Source organism: Pararge aegeria, chromosome 7 (genome assembly GCF_905163445.1).
Source record: "Pararge aegeria chromosome 7, ilParAegt1.1, whole genome shotgun sequence".
NCBI lineage: Eukaryota > Metazoa > Arthropoda > Insecta > Lepidoptera > Nymphalidae > Pararge > Pararge aegeria.
The window spans coordinates 9507728-9525585 of record NC_053186.1 but is presented as its reverse complement, the minus strand read 5'-3'; the positions used below and the strand labels follow the sequence as shown (position 1 = coordinate 9525585).

At 34.1% G+C, this 17858-nt stretch overlaps 3 protein-coding genes across 4 annotated transcripts; 2 read left to right on the top strand and 1 right to left on the bottom strand.

Moving 5' to 3' along the window:
* Positions 1-22: 22 nt before the first annotated feature.
* Positions 23-1754, top strand: LOC120625118 (probable RNA-binding protein EIF1AD). The gene is made up of 2 exons (XM_039892055.1): positions 23-323; positions 594-1754. Exons 1-2 carry the CDS (start codon positions 201-203, stop codon positions 921-923), a joined length of 453 nt encoding a protein of 150 aa, XP_039747989.1. The 5' UTR covers positions 23-200; the 3' UTR covers positions 924-1754.
* An 8-nt stretch (positions 1755-1762) lies between these two features.
* On the bottom strand, positions 1763-3786 carry LOC120625117 (speckle-type POZ protein-like). Of its 2 annotated transcripts, XM_039892054.1 has the most exons (2): positions 2647-3786; positions 1763-2517 (listed from the first exon to the last, which is right to left on the bottom strand). In XM_039892054.1, the coding sequence occupies exons 1-2, from the start codon at positions 3655-3657 to the stop codon at positions 2509-2511; spliced, it is 1020 nt and encodes a 339-aa protein (XP_039747988.1). In that variant the 5' UTR covers positions 3658-3786; the 3' UTR covers positions 1763-2508. The 2 variants fall into 2 exon arrangements, with proteins under 2 accessions (XP_039747988.1, XP_039747987.1); XM_039892053.1 differs by having other exon boundaries at positions 1763-3786.
* A 6902-nt stretch (positions 3787-10688) lies between these two features.
* LOC120624980 (ras-related protein Rab-30-like) lies at positions 10689-17858 on the top strand. Its single transcript, XM_039891844.1, has 4 exons — positions 10689-11110; positions 12207-12390; positions 14739-14890; positions 15779-17858. Exons 1-4 carry the CDS (start codon positions 10940-10942, stop codon positions 15878-15880), a joined length of 609 nt encoding a protein of 202 aa, XP_039747778.1. The 5' UTR covers positions 10689-10939; the 3' UTR covers positions 15881-17858.

Below are 17858 nucleotides of genomic sequence, written 5' to 3'. Positions count from 1 at the left end.
CTTGACATGTGTCAACATTCTGCTGTCAAACGTGTGAACTAAAACAAAATATTGTAATTTGAGGTTATGTTTCGAAGTTCGAGAATCTCAATTCTTTTGCCGTCTGGGAAAAAATATTGTTTTGTAGTATGTACTCCATCTAACGATTTAATAGTTCTTAATGTTAAATTTGTGCTTACATTTTAAATTATTATAACATTATGTCAAAAGTTACAAAGAGGAAACATGTCATGAACGAAGCTACTTGGGATGACTACGAAATGCCGAAAGAAAACCAAAGCATTGTTAAAGTTTTGAGAAGTAGAGGAAATAATCTTCATGAGGTAAATATAGCAGACATAAATTTTTCATCCGCCACTGTTTGATGGCGGCTGTTTTCTTCGGATTCGCTCTCAATCTTTGAATTTTTTTTTATACGATAATTGTATTCAAAACTAGAGTTTATTTAATTTGTTGCTGTTTGTGATTAAAATAATATGAACTTAAGTTTCAGTGTTAGTTTTACTTTATAATTATTTCTACAATCAAGGAATCCAACTTGCTTTCTAGATTTATTATTATATCTTTAAAACTATTTTTACTGCTTGTTGCAGATCACAACACCAAGTGGAGAAGAATATCTAGTATCAATGCCAACAAAGTTCCGCAAAAACATTTGGGTGAAACGTGGGGACTACATCCTAGTGGAACCAATCGAAGAGGGAGACAAAGTTAAAGCTGAAATTGTAAAAATTATGAATAGGGATTCAATTAAATATTACAAAGAGAATAATATATGGCCAAAGGAGTTTGACGATAGTAAAAAGGATACTGATGAGAATAATGATGATCTATTTGTGAACACTAATAGGGCTCATATGAAACAATATCATAGTGAAACAGACTCCAGTGATGAGAGTGATAGTGACAGTGAAAGTGACTAATAAATAATGCAAAAATATGCTTTTTACCAAGTACTGTATTCTTTATATTTTGTGATGCTGGTCAGGTTTTGTATTCCAATTATCAATGATAATTTCATGATGCATGTTATGCTTCTAAAATTATTTGGTGTAGTAATTAAAGATTTCATTTGAAGTTTTTGCATAACATCAATAAACTTTTTATCCCTAAGTTCCCATGGGAACAGGGTTTACATCAGACTAAGCTAATAAAGAAAAACTTGTGAGTGTCAGAGTTGCAGTGGTCAGAGTTGTCTTATATGTGGGATGTCCCAGGTTTGTATCTCTGACTGGGAAAATCTGGGAATTAGCATTCCGATTACCAATATACCAATAAAACTTATTACTGTTATGGATGTAAAGCAACTGCCAAACCCCTAAAAAGTTAGGCTGCAACTATCTTAGATTGCAATATCACTTTCCACCATGGAAGAAAGCCATCAATGGTCTTAGTCCTGTAATTTTGTTTTTTTTTTAATGCAAACAAATGACATTATCAAATAAAAGATAGAAATTTAGAAAATGAAAGACTACTCAGAAGTATAAAATTATCATTTAAAGTGTTTAATGGCAGACTAGAATATTCTTTATTCAAATTTAATGTGGCAATTGTTTACACAAGCCAAAAAATAAATGGTTACTACCTAAGTCTTATTGCTACTTAGATATGTAAAAAAAAGTATCTGAAGCATGTACAATCAATGAGCAAACAACAATCAACCATTAATTTTTCAACTTGTTTTTTCAATAGATACAAACCTTTATAACAAAAGAAAATTGCCTGTATAATATATATTGTTTCTACATTTTGCATAGTTATATAAATTTCATAAATTATATTTCTTAAAATAAATTATCATCTTTTTTTATACCTATACTACTTTAACGATTATTACTGTAAATTAAGTAGACTAAGCATCAGCAATTTGCTTATTTTTTGTTGGTGGATAAATAAACATGATCTATGGCATATTCAGATGTATAAAATGATGCAAAATAGTGCTTATATTAAGAGTATATAGAAAGTGAATTTTCACTCAGTACCACCTTTTTTATATTCAATTAACAGTAACTCTTTTAGTACAGCTGTTATTTAAGCAATCTCATCTTAATTTTAAACTCCATACAGCATATTGTAAGTCAAAGCAAGACATATTGTACTAAAGATTAATGCCAAGAAGGCCTATGGTCTTAAAAATAAAGTTAGATAATCAATTAAAATTTATTATTAAGTACAATAATACTAAGCTACTAGCAGATATGCACAAGGCTCTTATTAACCCAGATCTACATTATGGAGCAAGCTCAGCGAGCCTTTCATTTGTTTTTACATACACTCCATTTAAAATAATCACTGTTTTTGCATTTCAGTAATTTAGCTCAAAGTGTTCTTCTACATAACTTTCCAAGAAAATGGATCAAATTTTACAATTATGCAAATAAAATCAGTTTGCACTTTCTACCACTAAGTTTATCATTGTTTTTATATAAGTCACTTCTCATGTATATATTTTTGCTTGCACAATAAAGTACTATGCAAATCAGGAGGTGTTAAGTAAACAAAATGCTATTTAATGTCAGCTTCTTTCTACCACTAAGTTTATCATTGTTTTTATATAAGTCACTTCTCGTGTATATATTTTTGCTTGCACAATAAAGTACTATGCAAATCAGGAGGTGTTAAGTAAACAAAATGCTATTTAATGTCAGCTTCAATATCATCAGTCATAATGTATTCATAGATTGTTTTGATCAGATCTACAGATTTCACTTTAGCCCATCCCACTGTTTTAGTAATCAATTTGGCTTGGCCATCTTTAATGAATTCAAGAGTCAATTGCTTGAGTATTTTAGCAGAGTGCAAGTCTGCAAGTTGTAGGGTTTCTATTGCACTTTCCACAGTCAATCTTTTGTGCAAGGCTTCTTCGCACAAGCTTTTTAATCTACTCAGTTGATAGAAATCAGCAGCAGCCAATAACCGTTCAGGTATTTCATCAACTCTTGGGGCTTTATCACTATAAATAAATGTCAATACTTCTATCAAAACTTCAGCTTCAAGAGGAGATTCAACTATATTGGTGTGACATTCTATAGTATTGTGCTCAAAATGTGCTTTCAGTACAACACTACGACTAGCTAATACAGCTTTATGTACTTTATACTCATTTCCTTCTGCAGATTTCATTGTGACATCAGAAAATAAACCATTACTCAGCAGGTTTTCAAAATCATGGCTCAGTTGTGTCTCAGGAACATTTGCTCTGTCAACTTTAATGTCATTAGAGACCATAAATTGAAATTTTAGCCTCAAACTGCCATCGCTCAAAAGGAATGTATCGCGACCATCATAACTAGCTATATCGCGTTTGAACAATGTTGCCAAATACTGCCATTTGTTCCCTTGCACTGTGTGATACTCTTTTATGACAATAGAACGCTCTTCGAAACGTTTTAAACAAATTGTGAGTATCGATTTTAGAAATACAGGATTTGGTGATAAGTAGTAAATCTCAATTATGTCATTGTCCCGGCCCAAGAACTGAATCTTTAACTGAAACCTGGAACCCGTTACATTACCTACAGTCTCAAGTTTGTCCGTCCGAAACTCTCTTGTAGATTTGTTTTCAAGTAAATTGACAAAGTTTGGCACGGTCCATGTTAATGTGTTGATTTTCGTTTGGCCTTCAGTACGGATCGTGTAGTTCATATTAGACATGGTTATCGTTTAATTCGTTTCTTAGTGTTATTAGGGCATCAAGAACGCCGATTCACGAATCAAAATCATATCACAATAATTAATAATTTGCAAATCAATACGACAAACTAATTTATAGTGACATTTACAGATCACAGACAATAGAGATGGACTGTTTATAGGCAAATCTATGGAGGGTAGAGGTAAGGAGAGTCATTATATGGGAGAAAAGTTGAAAAAGTGTCCAGTTGTTGCGCTAAATAACAGTTCAAAAATCCTCCACAATGGCGCTGGTGGATGCACAGGGTATGGTATGAATGTAGCAATCGTAGATGAATTGAAGTATGCCGAGTTAAAAAATGTAATGTCATTATCGACTAAAGTAGTTAATTATTGAGAATTTCAACAACTTACGTTGTACAAAATATTGTGGTAAATATAACCTTACTTCCTTGTATCTCCATACTTCCTTGTTTATTTTTCAAGCCTACTCTAACAATATTTATATTTGGCGCTTCTTTTAAGAGTTACCCTGATGCAAATGTGGCGCCATCCTAATTTAATACATTTTGACTCCCAGAAGTATGGAGGGTAGAGGTAAGGAGAGTCATCTGTGTATATGAAAAAGTGTCGTCAAAATGTATTAAATTAGGATGGCGCCACATTTGCATCAGGGTAACTCTTAAAAGAAGCGTCAAATATAAATATTGTTAGAGTAGGCTTGAAAAATAAACAAGGAAGTATGGAGATACAAGGAAGTAAGGTTATATTTACCACAATATTTTGTACAACGTAAGTTGTTGAAATTCTCAATAATTAATTACTTTAGTCGATAATGACATTAAATTTTTTAACTCGGCATACTTCAATTCATCTACGATTGCTACGTTCATACCATACCCTGTGCATCCACCAGCGCCATTGTGGAGGATTTTTGAACTGTTATTTAGCGCAACAACTGGACACTTTTTCAACTTTTCTCCCATCTAAGATGACTCTCAAAAAAAAGGGCGGGAAACTTCGTACATGGCGGACGCGGTTTTTTCAAATTTTTCTTTTATTTTATTGTAAACTCGTCTTGAAAAGGATTTGGTGTTGTTTATATTGTACATATTGTAGTATTAGTGTCATTCTCATAGTAGTTAGCTGTTTATATAGGTAAGTTCTTCAAAATATTTTATTGGAAATTTTAAACTTTTATGGGGGATCGGCCCCCCGACCCTGGGGGAACAATACCCCCAGGGTCTGTAAATATTCCATCTAAGATGGATATATTAATCTCAGCGGTTGAGTCGTCAATGGACACGGACGCATCTGCTGTGTCCAATGCCGAACAAACGCTAAAACGAAAAATTTTTTCCCGCGTTTGTACGATGTGCAAGAAAAAAAAAAGGAAAGGCAAAGCAAATTATGAAAAGGATAAGTTTAATGACTGCATGTGCGAATCACATACTGATGATGTTCCGAATCGCCCTAACAAAAATCCAAATATTTCTCCCAACCACAAACCAACTGAACCCACTTCTACCATTGATAATAATAAACCATCATTATCCACCATACCAACAAATGTACCAACTCGAGTGCCAATTGGTCGTGCTCAGTATCAGAAATCTGACAGTGCCCCATATGTGGTACATGTTAACAAAGAATATGAAAATAGTGATAGTTCCACAACCCTACATCCCATAACTTTTGGTCGCTTTTTGCAACGTAACAAATTTGATGGTGTTGTGAATGGTAGTCTCAAACGTGTGGGTAGGAATCGCATTAGTATGGCGTTTTCTTCCTATATGGATGCCAACAAATTTTTGTTGCATCAAAGTCTTGGCTTGGAAAAATATAGCGCCTTTATACCTACCTTCAATGTAACACGCATGGGTGTAGTAAGAGGTGTTCCAAATGATTGGTCTGACGAGGAAATATTGTCAAACATAAATGTGCCACTGGGTTGCGGTCCTATAATTAAAATCAGGCGTATTAAAAGAAAAGTCACTGTAAATAATGTAAATCAATTTATTAGTACGGGCACTGTAATTATAACTTTTGACGGACAAGTTCTGCCTACCCGGGTGTACATGTGTTACACTGCCTTATCAGTGGAATTGTACATTTATCCAACTGTACAATGCTATCAATGTTGCCGTTTTGGTCATGTTAAAAATCAATGCAGGTCTTTGCCAAAATGTTATAAGTGTGGTCAAGGACACTCTGGTGACACTTGCCAAGTTGAAGAGGAGGATTACCGGTGTTGCTTATGCAACGGATCACATCAAGCCATTGATAAAAAATGCCTAGAACATAATAGACAGAGAGCAATCAAAGAAACAATGAGCAAAAGTTGTATTTCATATATGGAAGCAATTAAGATGCATCCACCAGTTTCAAAGATGTCATAATATGCCGAAGCTTTGTTTTCAACACCTGTGTCATCCTCTTCATCAAAGGACATACATAGTCCTCAAAACTCTAACCTTCCATCTTATTCAAAATCAGAGTCTCAGTCATATAAAAAAACAGTCTTTGCCAAGCCGAGATCACCGTCAAAGCTTGGTAAGGGCTATGACCGCTTTGCTCACTCTGATATAATAAAAGATCCTGTTTTCCCTAAATAAAAGCCTAATATTAATAATAAAAATATTGAAAATAGCATGAAAATTGCTGACATTATTAAAATACTTATTCAACTATTATCACAATCAAACATAGTTACACCGTCCCACGTTGCCACAGTAATTGAAGCATTATACCACATCCCAAACAACAATGGATCACAGAGCCAAAGTGGTTCAGTGGAATTGCCTGAGCCTCAACAGTAGAAAACACGATTTAATACATTTAATAAATAAACATGAACCTTTTCTCATATGTCTTCAAGAGACATGGTTGAGAAAGGAGTCATTATTTAAAATGCCAGGTTATGTTTGTGTCAGAGAAGATAGACCTGATGGGTATGGTGGAGTGGCCATACTCATCAAAAATAATCTGGCATTTACAAATATCACTCTCCCTGTACATAGCAATAACTTATCAGTTATTGCAGTTATTGTAAATAGTGTATGTTATGTGTCTATATATTTTTCTCGTCCTAGTAATGATATATTTAATGAAATTAATCAACTTTTAAATTTTTTTAAAACCGAAACCTTATTTATGTTTAGGGGATTTTAATTCTCATCACATGTTATGGGGTTGTGCTACATCAACCTATTATGGAGAACAATTGTTAGAGTTAATTAGCTCACATAACTTGTGTATTTTGAATATGGGGTCTCCAACAAGGCTTGCACGGACACCTAGTGCTCCTGATTTGTCCATTTGCACTCCTGATCTTGCTTCATCTCTCCTTTGGTCAACTGCAGAGTCTACTTATGGTAGTGATCACTACCCGCTTATTATAACTTTTCCTTTTGAAAAACCTCCAAAATATGTGAAACAACCACGAATAAAACATAAACTTATTCATGCTAAGTGGAACTTGTATAGAGTAGCTGTTGAACAGAAAGTTAATAGTTTACCACCAATAAGTAGCTCTAACATATTAGAATGCTCACAAACATTAGCTACTGCATTGATTGCAGCTGCAAATGAAATTTTTCCATTAAAAAAGTATGGTTCAGGATTTATTCCATCACCACCATGGTGGGATGCAGAGTGCACTAATGCAGTAAAACAGAGAAAGGGAGCAGAGAAGCAATATTGTAAAAACATGACTGATGACAATTTTGACCATTACTTACAAATTGCCAATTCTACTAAGGAACTACTTAGGGTAAAGAAGTATGAAGGTTGGCGTAGGTTTTGTAAATCCTTAAATCCTAATGTTTCATCATCAATAGTTTGGCAAAATATTAGAAAGTTCAGATCTGCATTTAAAGACACACAACAGAATAAATTATCTCCAGCAATAGCAGAGCAAATCATGGATCGTTTAGGTCCTCCATATGTACCTGAATGTCCCATGGCCATAATGCCTCTAATAGTATCCAATAACAATTATTATAACAATTCAGATTTGAATTCACCATTTACACTTATAGAACTGAAAGGCGTACTTTCATCAACGACAGATTCTGCGCCAGGTGAAGACGGTATTCCTTATTCTTTCTTGTCAAATCTTGACGACAATAGTCTTAGTTATTATCTTTCTTTAATCAATAATATTATAATTGCGGGTATCGTTCCTGAATCCTGGAGATCACAAACATTGATCTTATTACAGAAGCCGAACAAATCGAGTTCAGATCCAAAATCGTATAGACCAGTAGCTCTATCATCTGTGTTAGCTAAAACTGCTGAACACCTTATTAAAATCAGGTTGGAATGGTTTTTGGAACATAAAAAATTACTATCAAAAACACAGTTTGGTTTCAGGAAAGGTAAATGTACCCTTGACAGCTTGAGCATCTTTACCACAGACATCAGACTCAGTTTCTCCAAAAATGAATCAGTGGTTGCTGCCTTCCTAGATATAAATGCTGCCTATGATAATGTTAACATTTCAATTTTAAAGAGTAAACTGTTAGCCCTGAATATTCCTAGCTTATTAATAAATTTTATTGTAAATATGTTATACGAAAGATATATAAAGTATTCAATAGGCCATTCCCAAAGTGAATTCATTAGTAGAACTGTATGGAAGGGCCTACCACAAGGTTCGGTTTTGAGCCCTATTTTGTATAACATTTATACTTACGATTTGGAAATTTCTGTATTGAGATATGCAAATGTTCTTCAATATGCGGATGATTTGCTTTTATATGTTTCTGGTCGATCATTAGATAATATCAGTGAATTATTAAACTTAGCTTTGAACGATTTAAAGTCTTGGTTAGACAATAATGGTCTAGAACTATCACCATCTAAAAGCTCTGTTGTATTGTTCTCTCGGAAACGAATCCTCCCATGTATTCACATTAGTTACAATAATGTACCGCTATCAGTTACAGATAAATCAAAATTTTTAGGTGTTATATTAGATTCCAAGCTGACTGGGGTTCCTCACTGTGAATATGTTTTATTAAGGTGTGAGCGAAACTTAAATATCTTAAGGTGTCTTTCTGGAGTATGGTGGGGTGCACATCCTTTTACAATGAAACTGTTATACAATGCTTTGATCAGGAGCATTTTAGACTATGGGACATTCTTATTACACCCTGGTAACACAGGTGCAATTAAAAAGCTTGATTTCGTTCAGTCCAAGGCTTTGAGACTAGTTACAGGTGCCATGAAATCAACTCCAATAAACTGTTTGCAGGTAGAATGCTGTGATCCGCCCTTATATCTTAGGAGACAGTTACTCTGTGATAAATTTTTCTTCCGTACGTTACAGCTTATCTCCCATCCATTATTTCCAAAAGTAAAGCAACTTGCGGATCAGATTGATACCTGTAATTACTGGACGCATAAAGATTCACCGTGTCTTGTAAAAAGCTATAAAAAATATGAAAGCTTGGGAGCTCCCACTCATCGCAGTGTTACTCTGCCTTTATACCAATACAATTACAAAAATCTTATTGCGGTTCCCAAAATTAAATTGGATATAGGACTATTGAAAAATAGCCCTAATATAAAACAGGATTTTATTAATATTGTTAATAATGAATGGTCTGATTGGCACTGTTTATATACCGATGCATCTAAACATGGGAGTAAGAGTTGCGTGGGCGTTGGGGTCTACCATTCACAATACCAAGTTATTCAGCAGATTAAATTTCCACCAGAAACATCAGTTTACACTGGTGAATGTTACGGTTTACTCAAAGCTATTGAATATATTTTAATTCTGAAAATACCAAAAACAATTGTATTTACAGACTCCCGAAGTGCTTTGGAGGCTATTATGGGATTTCCGTTCAAGTCTCATAAGCAGTCTCCAAATGTTTTTCGAATTAGAGATTTACTATATACATCTTCACAGAAAAATTGTAACATAGTGCTGGCTTGGGTTCCAAGTCATGTCGGCATTCCTGGAAATGAAAGAGCGGATCAATTGGCAAATGAGGCTATTCGCATAGGAGACATTGTACCATATACGAATCATTGTTCCGACTTGGCAAACCAAGCCAATGTTTATCTGTATGAAGAGTGGGATAGGGTATGGAATAATGATAGTTCAGTTGGTAAACATTACAAGAAAATTCAAGTATCCATTCCGAGAAAACCTTGGTTTAGCCAATGCGTTTTTTCTAAAACAGTCACCTCTGTTCTGTGTAGAATGCGCCTGGGTCATGTTTGTACCCCGGCGCACTTGCACAGAGTGAAAATCGTTCCTGATCCTTTTTGTTCCTGTGGGGAGTATGGGGACTTAAACCATGTTTTCTTTGCATGCCCTATGTATGATCGTTCTGCCTTTCTTGCTCATCTCGAATCATTAAACATTCCATTTCCCACCTCTATAATTTGTTTATTAAATATCCATTCGTATAAAGTTTATAAAATTGTATCTTTGTTTCTAGAAAAAAATGATATCAAACTATAGAACAAATCGTATAATATATTTATAAAGTAGAATCAATCCCTATCCTTTTCCTATCCAAATAGTTAAGTAGATTAATCCTGATGTTTTATATTTTGAGTTTCCCTAACTTTTATTAAACATATAGACACCTGACATTGGCTAATCTCTGTAAAGCCAGAAGAGAAAAAAAAAAAAAAAAAAAGATGACTCTCCTTACCTCTACCCTCCATACCCAGAAGGCCTTTTTTCCAGCACTGAACTGTCAAAGGCTGGTGTGAAGATGGTGACACATTAATTCACCTTTTTTCACTAAACAGCTTCTAGCCTTTTTAGGAAATCCTCTTCACAATGCTTGTAAAAAAGGACTATTTTTTTCTATAGAGAGCATTGTGAAGTGAGCCTACTAATTTTGTCCAGTTAATTTAATTTAGTTTCGAGATTCATGGTATACAAGGAATGATGATCAATACAAGGAACTGATGATCAAACAATCTTTAAAAATGCTGCTTCTAGTAACTTATCCAAAGAGAAGATAGATCATACTCAATTATTTTTCTTGTCTGTGATACTGAAAACATCGATATTATTTCTTTCATTGTCATTCAACTTTCTAGTTTTTACTGTTGTGCCTATTGTTTTGGCATTATTTTTCTCATGTGAAATCCGGACAAATTATTTTAATCTTATCTCAATAATGCTCGTTTAGTGGTATATTAATCGTTCTCGATGGAATACCACAATCATATCTCGTTGTAATGCCTGTCAATTCACTAAAGCGTAACAGTGGTTGGAGAGTTGATTTATTATAATTCTTTCCGCAATAAATGTGATTTTGTGCTCATAATGGAGGATTATAAGTTTCTATTTAAAGTCGTGTTGGTCGGGAACGCGGGTGTAGGGAAAACTTGTCTTGTGAGAAGGTTCACGCAAGGTCTGTTTCCACCAGGCCAAGGAGCAACAATTGGTGTTGATTTCATGATCAAAACGGTCGAGGTAGATGGAGAGAAAGTGAAGGTGAGCAGGATATTACGCATTACTCGCTTATTAGTATAGCAACTACTTTATATGGTATCATGGCCTGTTTTGGTAGTGTTGATTTAGTTGTTATATTGAAATTATTTATTATTAAGTTAACAACAGTTTGTGTTCTATTGAATAGTTCACTGACATATCTACAGACAATGGGAGCATTGAGTTATCTCTTCTGGCAAAAAAATTTGATAGAATTAGTAAATTTTAACATCCAACCACTAGGTTTCTCTTTCCATTATGATGTATGGGAACTCAAGTTATTATTTAACTTGCTTGGTTAGTGTAATATGTTAAGAAACTTAAATTTAATATTTGAGTTCATAAAATCAAATATATTACCTATAGTAGCTTAACTCAAACAGTTCTTGCCACACAACCATTATTAAATGTTATAAGACATAGAACATCATGGTAGGAAATATTTTTAATGCTCCCACTGATAGTTTTATATTTATTCTACTACAAGTTAGCCCTTGTCTGCAATCTCACCCGTTGATAATTTATTATACAGTCTAGTCTAGTGTGCTAATCATGTAAGTGGTCTGATCTGTTAGAGGTATGGTAGTTATATTAAACTTTTACCCCTTAGGTATAAGTTTCATTGAAAGTAACAGACAGGCACACTTTTGCATTTATGACATATGATATTCATTTGGAGGTTTGTTCACCCGTCACCAAATTCTTTGTCAATTGTGGAGTGGTTTGTAATTTACCACCAAGTCAGGATCTGATCACAGAATCAAAAGGGAATCAAAAGAAGATTTTATTTCAGAAAAGATTATACTGATTTTTCTAAATGAAATAACTTAAGACTGGTTCAGTATATATTTTTTATTATATAACTTCTATTTTCACAACCTTCTTTCAACCAACTTCAACTTATCATCATCTAACTTATTGATTGACATCCAATGCTGGACATGTCTTTTGTAGGGAGTTAAAAATCCACTGTCTTGGGCCACTTGTTTCCAGTGGCCAATCCGTATAAGTTGTCGGTGCACTTCATTGGAGGTCAACCAATTTTGTGTAACATAGTAAAAACAACAACAACTTATAATAATGCTTTGTCATTTTCCAGTTGCAAATTTGGGATACTGCAGGTCAGGAGAGGTTCAGATCTATAACACAAAGCTACTACCGATCTGCACACGCTTTAATCCTAGTGTATGATATATCTTGCCAGCCTACCTTTGATTGCTTGCCGGATTGGTTACGTGAAATAGAGGAGTATGCGAATAATAAGGTTTTAAGAATATTAGTTGGTGAGTATTCGGGATAAACTTAAAAATATAGTATATGTATATTCAATATATAAGATAACATAAATATACAGTAACAAACTTTTTCTACTTTATTTTGTATGGGATTGCATATCTAATACATTTTTGATGGAAGGTTTCAATGTACTTTTGTTGAGATTTTTGCATTGGATTCTGACAGCAGGTCACTATAAGTTTGTGAACGAAGTTAAGCCTTAAGATTAGAACTAGGTTAGTTCTACTTCAACTTCAATGTATTCATACTCAAAAACAACTGAAGATGAAAATAAAATACCTAGGGTCAGATTCAAATAAGAACTTTCTAACTTGTCATTTAAAAAGATAAGATAAAACAATCTATCTTATGAGGACTAGGCTAAAGATGAAAATAATGCAATTCAGTATCTATATACTTACAATAAAACTGTAACGGGTGGAGTTCTTGTACATTGAACATATTAATTGATAGTGAAGCCAAACTGTATACTGGTAGCGCAACACGCTTAAACTACCAAATGAATTCAAAAAACACTGCACATTTAAATAATTAGTTTTGTATAGCATAGGTTATAGCATAAGTTAAATTTTCCAAAAATTTCATTGTGGTGCTGCAGTATATTCTTTGATACACATTATTGGCTAAAAAGTAAAATAGATAAACTTTTCACATTATATCTGAACCTAGTATTACTACTTACGGACTGGGCACGTAATTAAGAACGCTCAGTTTATTTTTTTTATTTAAATTTAAGTAGAGAACACCTTGTTTTTCGTATAATTTTGGCGCCATTTAGTCTTCATGGTGATTGCTTCATATGAAAACCACGGGAATTAATACCTCATAAAACTACGCGAGAAGAATTGATCGTATAAAAAGATAGCCGACCATCTGCAATGCTCAATAACGTGAGTTTTCCACCCTGTGAAGCATTTTGCCACGTATCAAACTACTTCAAACATTCCGCGTGTGCCTAAACAGATAAATATCCTTTTAAAGGGTCTAATGAGCTAGAGAAGAATATTTTGGTGGAAACAATCCTTCAGCAATCTCGGCACCCACTAATCAATGGCGTTTGGTAGAAAAAAAGTAGCAAGGAAGGTACCTATGTTTAAACGATGCCATGGGCAACCCCGACTTGCATTTGCAAGAAGGTATGAAAACTTGACACTTAGACACTTTTTTCTGATGAGACAAAGATAAACAGGGTATGTTCTCAATACGTTATTTACGACGCCCTCCGAATAAAGCATTTCACCTCAAGTACACAAAAGTGACAAAGCATGGTGGGGGAAATGCTGGACCTGTTAAGATAATAGAAGGAAATATGGATCAATCTCAATTTAAAAAAAATATACTAGAAATAGCAAAGTTACCTTATTGCTGGAGACGTGCTTCCGGTTATTTTGAATTCCAGCACGACAATGATCCAAAGCATACTGCACGCACCGTTAAGGAATATCTCACGTCGCAATCAGTTTCTGTCTTAGATTGGCCAGCTAACATCCCAAATCCAAACCCAATCGAGCATCTTTGGTGAGAAGTCATGAAAAAGGTTTCAAATCGACAGTGTGAGAATTTAAGAGAGCGAGAGAGAGTATGACTTCTTTCGTCGTTCTTAAAAGAATGGAGCACTATTTTTCTTGCGAAATGTAAAAAAATTATAAACTCAATGCCTAGCCGGTGTAAAGCTGTAATTAAAAGCCTTGGACATGCTACTACCTATTAATTTAAGTTGAAAATGTATTATATTGCTTCTTTACGAACTTCACATTAATGTGATGTATTTATTCTAAGTTTCATATAAAACAACTGTCGGGCAGCTTATTAAATCGTTCTTAATTATTTGTCCAGTTTTATGACTACTTTATTTTGATAATAATATAGAGATTAAAACAATTTGTAAAAAAAATAGTTAGTGAAGTTATTCTATATTCCTTATCCCATTTACTCTATTTGTGTGGCTATTTCATAACATAACTAGTTACTTCTAAGGAAGAAAACATAACTACACAAGACATTACTTAGATAAAAAAATTTTGGAACTTAATATCGTTCCTATGTCATCAGGCCCAAAACCTGTTCTTCCAGTCTTCGGCTCATCCGGGAACCGATATTATTGCCTACATTGGTGTCAGTTTTTTAAATATGTTGAAATACCATCTTTACGTATCACCATAGAATTGTATATTTGGCACTACCAGTACAATTGCAAAAATCTTTGCGTTAGGTATCTAATTTATTGAGGAAAGATGTAGTAGTACGCTGCGTCCCTTGAGCGGTTAAAGTCGCAGTGCACATCTAGTTCTAACTGTAAATAAAACATTCCGACTTCAATAAAATAACTTTTCAGGTAATAAAACTGATAGAGAAGATAGGGAGATCCCTCGACATATAGGAGAGGACTTTGCACAAAGGCATGGGATGTATTTCTTGGAGACGTCGGCTAAAGAAGCAGAGAATGTTGAAAGACTGTTCATGGAGATAGCTGTTGAGCTAATGGAGGTTAGTAAGTTATTTAGTTTCATTAGTTAATCCATTGAAATTGCACACATTAATTAAATGTAGTGGGTTTTTGCTTTTAACCCATCTCACCCAATCTGAAGTGTGAGACCAGCAGTCAGGCTGGCTGAATGTGACGATGTATATGGTTCGAAAACAACATTTTATATTAGTCCAACTGTTCAATTACATCCTTACTAATGTTATACATGCGAAAGTGTGTTTGTTTGTTTGTCTTCCTTTAACGCCCCAACCAACAAACCAATTAACATGATTTTTGGCATAGAGTTGGTTGAAAGGATGGAGAGTAACATAGGCTAATTCTTATCCAAGGGAAACCATCAGTTCACTTTGGATTTGTTAAAAACCGTGATAAACGCGGACAAAGAACACGTGCAAAATAAAGATTAAAGTGCACTAGCGTCTCTTGGTAGATTTTATGGTCCTCTAAATCTTAAATACGGCCATGCATGACAGACTCATCGAAATCGGCTGAGTACTATGATGTCACATAAACCTACCCACCGATGATCAAAGTTTTCAGGTTCACGATTTTGCACTGTATCTGAATTGTTTTATTGATATTGAAAATTAGTAGAAAATACTTTTAGTATCAGGCAGCCCAAATTTAAGAAGTTGCCATCTACCTTCTTGCTATGATAAGCATGTAAGTGTGTCCGTACAACATCTGCATTAGAACTTACCAAAAGTAGAATTGCAGTTCCGGAGAAATTTATGTGTGAGTTATCATTTCTAAATGTTACAAGATTTAAAGTCCACCAATCAGCAATTGAGCAGCTTGCAGGCTCCTATGAGGGCATATGGCAGAGGCCTGTGGCCATTGATAGGAGGTGGAGGATGATAATGATGATGATTAATTATTATTTTCAGCAGGCGAAATGCAAGGAGCTCCCAAAGTACGATGGCAGCTTAGGTCCCATAAATGGAAAGACTTCATCAGTAAACGACAGCTCATGCTGTCTAAGATCGTAGACTGGTACCATTACTGATGTGCACTAAGCTTTGACTAAACTAAGCTTACTTTTATAGTTAAATCTGTTGTGCTTATGTAAAAATTTCAACTCTTATTAAAATATCTACATTACTTGTACTGAATTGTAAGCATACAACTTTAAATAAAGTGCTGGGCTGACATAAGTGCCTAAGTATTCGTTTTGATTTTTATTAAACAATGAACTACATACATTCATATGTATTGTCATAACAATATTTACCAACCGACCACAATAAATAAGTGTCCTACTAAAGAATGGCTCCATAGGTTTTTAATTATAACACAGTAAAATTGTAAGCTATAACAATGAATGTAAAAGTTAAGTTAATAAAAGGTCCTGTCAATAAAGTTGAGTCAAAGCTCCGAGCTACTCAGGTACCAGTTTAAATACTTTTGGTGGTTGCAATCTAATGTGGAAATATTGCAGTTAACTGAACCTAACTTAATGTATAGACAGTGCTAACATTCCATCGCTTTTAAGTATTCTACATGAACAATATAGCACTGTCACAATATTGTGTGCTTAATTTCTTTTAATTTAATCTTATAATAACTATAGTATTGTGGGTAAATAAAAAATCATAATAATAAAGGTTAATACACAATACCGACATTAGTACAGCACTATTTATTTAAGTAGTCGAAATTATATCTATATTGGTGCTAATTCTTTCGTACACGAATCAATAATCTGAATTAAATTGACAGGTATAAAAGTAATGGTATCCTTTTCACTGTGGAAAAGGTCAGCACTACTTTAAAACATGTCAATTTAGAGATTTCCGTGCAACAGAATAAGCACCAATCCCAAATAGTCGTACATAGCCAGTACTTTACAGTATTTTAAAGGTTCAGTACTTATTTATTTTGGTATTATTAATGCTAGTGAGGTCAGAGAAAAAGTTGGAATATTTAAAATAAACTGTGACACCTTCTAGGGTGGATAAGATTTTATATTTTATTTATTATAGATTAGGGATGGGACATTAATGCATATCGATATTATAGTCCACATGGTATTGTGGCAAGAGTTATAAAAATACGCGCAAGCAATAAAAAGAATTTGTGTCATCACAGGAGTAAATTTCATATGATTTTACAATAAAATGGAAAAACTTTAACAACTGTGATAATTTTATTATGAAATTGTCTGGTGAAGGGAATTAGTTAACTTATTATACAATTCGTAACATATTGTGTTTTTGTTACTAAATATCGACAACCAGCAACTATTTCACAAACATTATTTTGTAAAAAAGATTGATCCCATATATTTTATTCCGTTCACACACATGTGTACAGTGCGTAAGTCGTGATGGTGGAGAGAGAGACACTTTTTGATATTCACATTGTTCTTTCTATTTCATGCGCTTGATTTCGTAAGATTTTCGTTGGTGCGATTTTTGTTGTATTAGTATAATAAATTTTGTTGGCGTATTGTTAATACAAATAAGGTTAACTAGGTATTGGTAATCATTTTGTTGTACACTAAACTTTAATTAACTTAACGCTGAATCCTAATCATACCTAATTTATTGTGTGCCTGTGTATGTCACTGAACTCCTTCTAGACGGCTGGACCGATTTTGTTGAAATTTTTTGTGTGAGTTCAAGGGGATTCGAGGTTGGTTTAGATTCAAAATTTGGTTGACTGGAAAATGTTTAAAAAAATCCACGGGACGAAGTTCGCCGGGATGGCTAGTATGTATATAAATTAATTGCTGTTCGTTAGTCTTACTGAAACTAGAGAAAGGCTGGACCGATTAAGGAAGTCTAGTGAAGGTTTAAACGCTGACAAGATATTCCATGTACGCAACAACATAAACAATATTACGTCAACTCGATCCATCTGTTTTGAGCGTTACGATGGCACAGACCGACAGAGAAAGTGGTTAAATATACAATATACTAGCTGTCCCGGCGTACTTCGTACCGCGGATCATTTTTTTTAATGAAT

Coding starts and splice junctions, on each gene's coding strand:
- LOC120625118 (XM_039892055.1), top strand. CDS start 201: ATGTCAAAAGTTACAAAGAGGAAACATGTCATGAACGAAGCTACTTGG. Junction 324..593: donor GAGGAAATAATCTTCATGAG/GTAAATATAGCA, acceptor TGCTTGTTGCAG/ATCACAACACCAAGTGGAGA.
- LOC120625117 (XM_039892053.1), bottom strand. CDS start 3,657: ATGTCTAATATGAACTACACGATCCGTACTGAAGGCCAAACGAAAATC.
- LOC120624980 (XM_039891844.1), top strand. CDS start 10,940: ATGGAGGATTATAAGTTTCTATTTAAAGTCGTGTTGGTCGGGAACGCG. Junction 11,111..12,206: donor TAGATGGAGAGAAAGTGAAG/GTGAGCAGGATA, acceptor GTCATTTTCCAG/TTGCAAATTTGGGATACTGC. Junction 12,391..14,738: donor GGTTTTAAGAATATTAGTTG/GTGAGTATTCGG, acceptor ATAACTTTTCAG/GTAATAAAACTGATAGAGAA.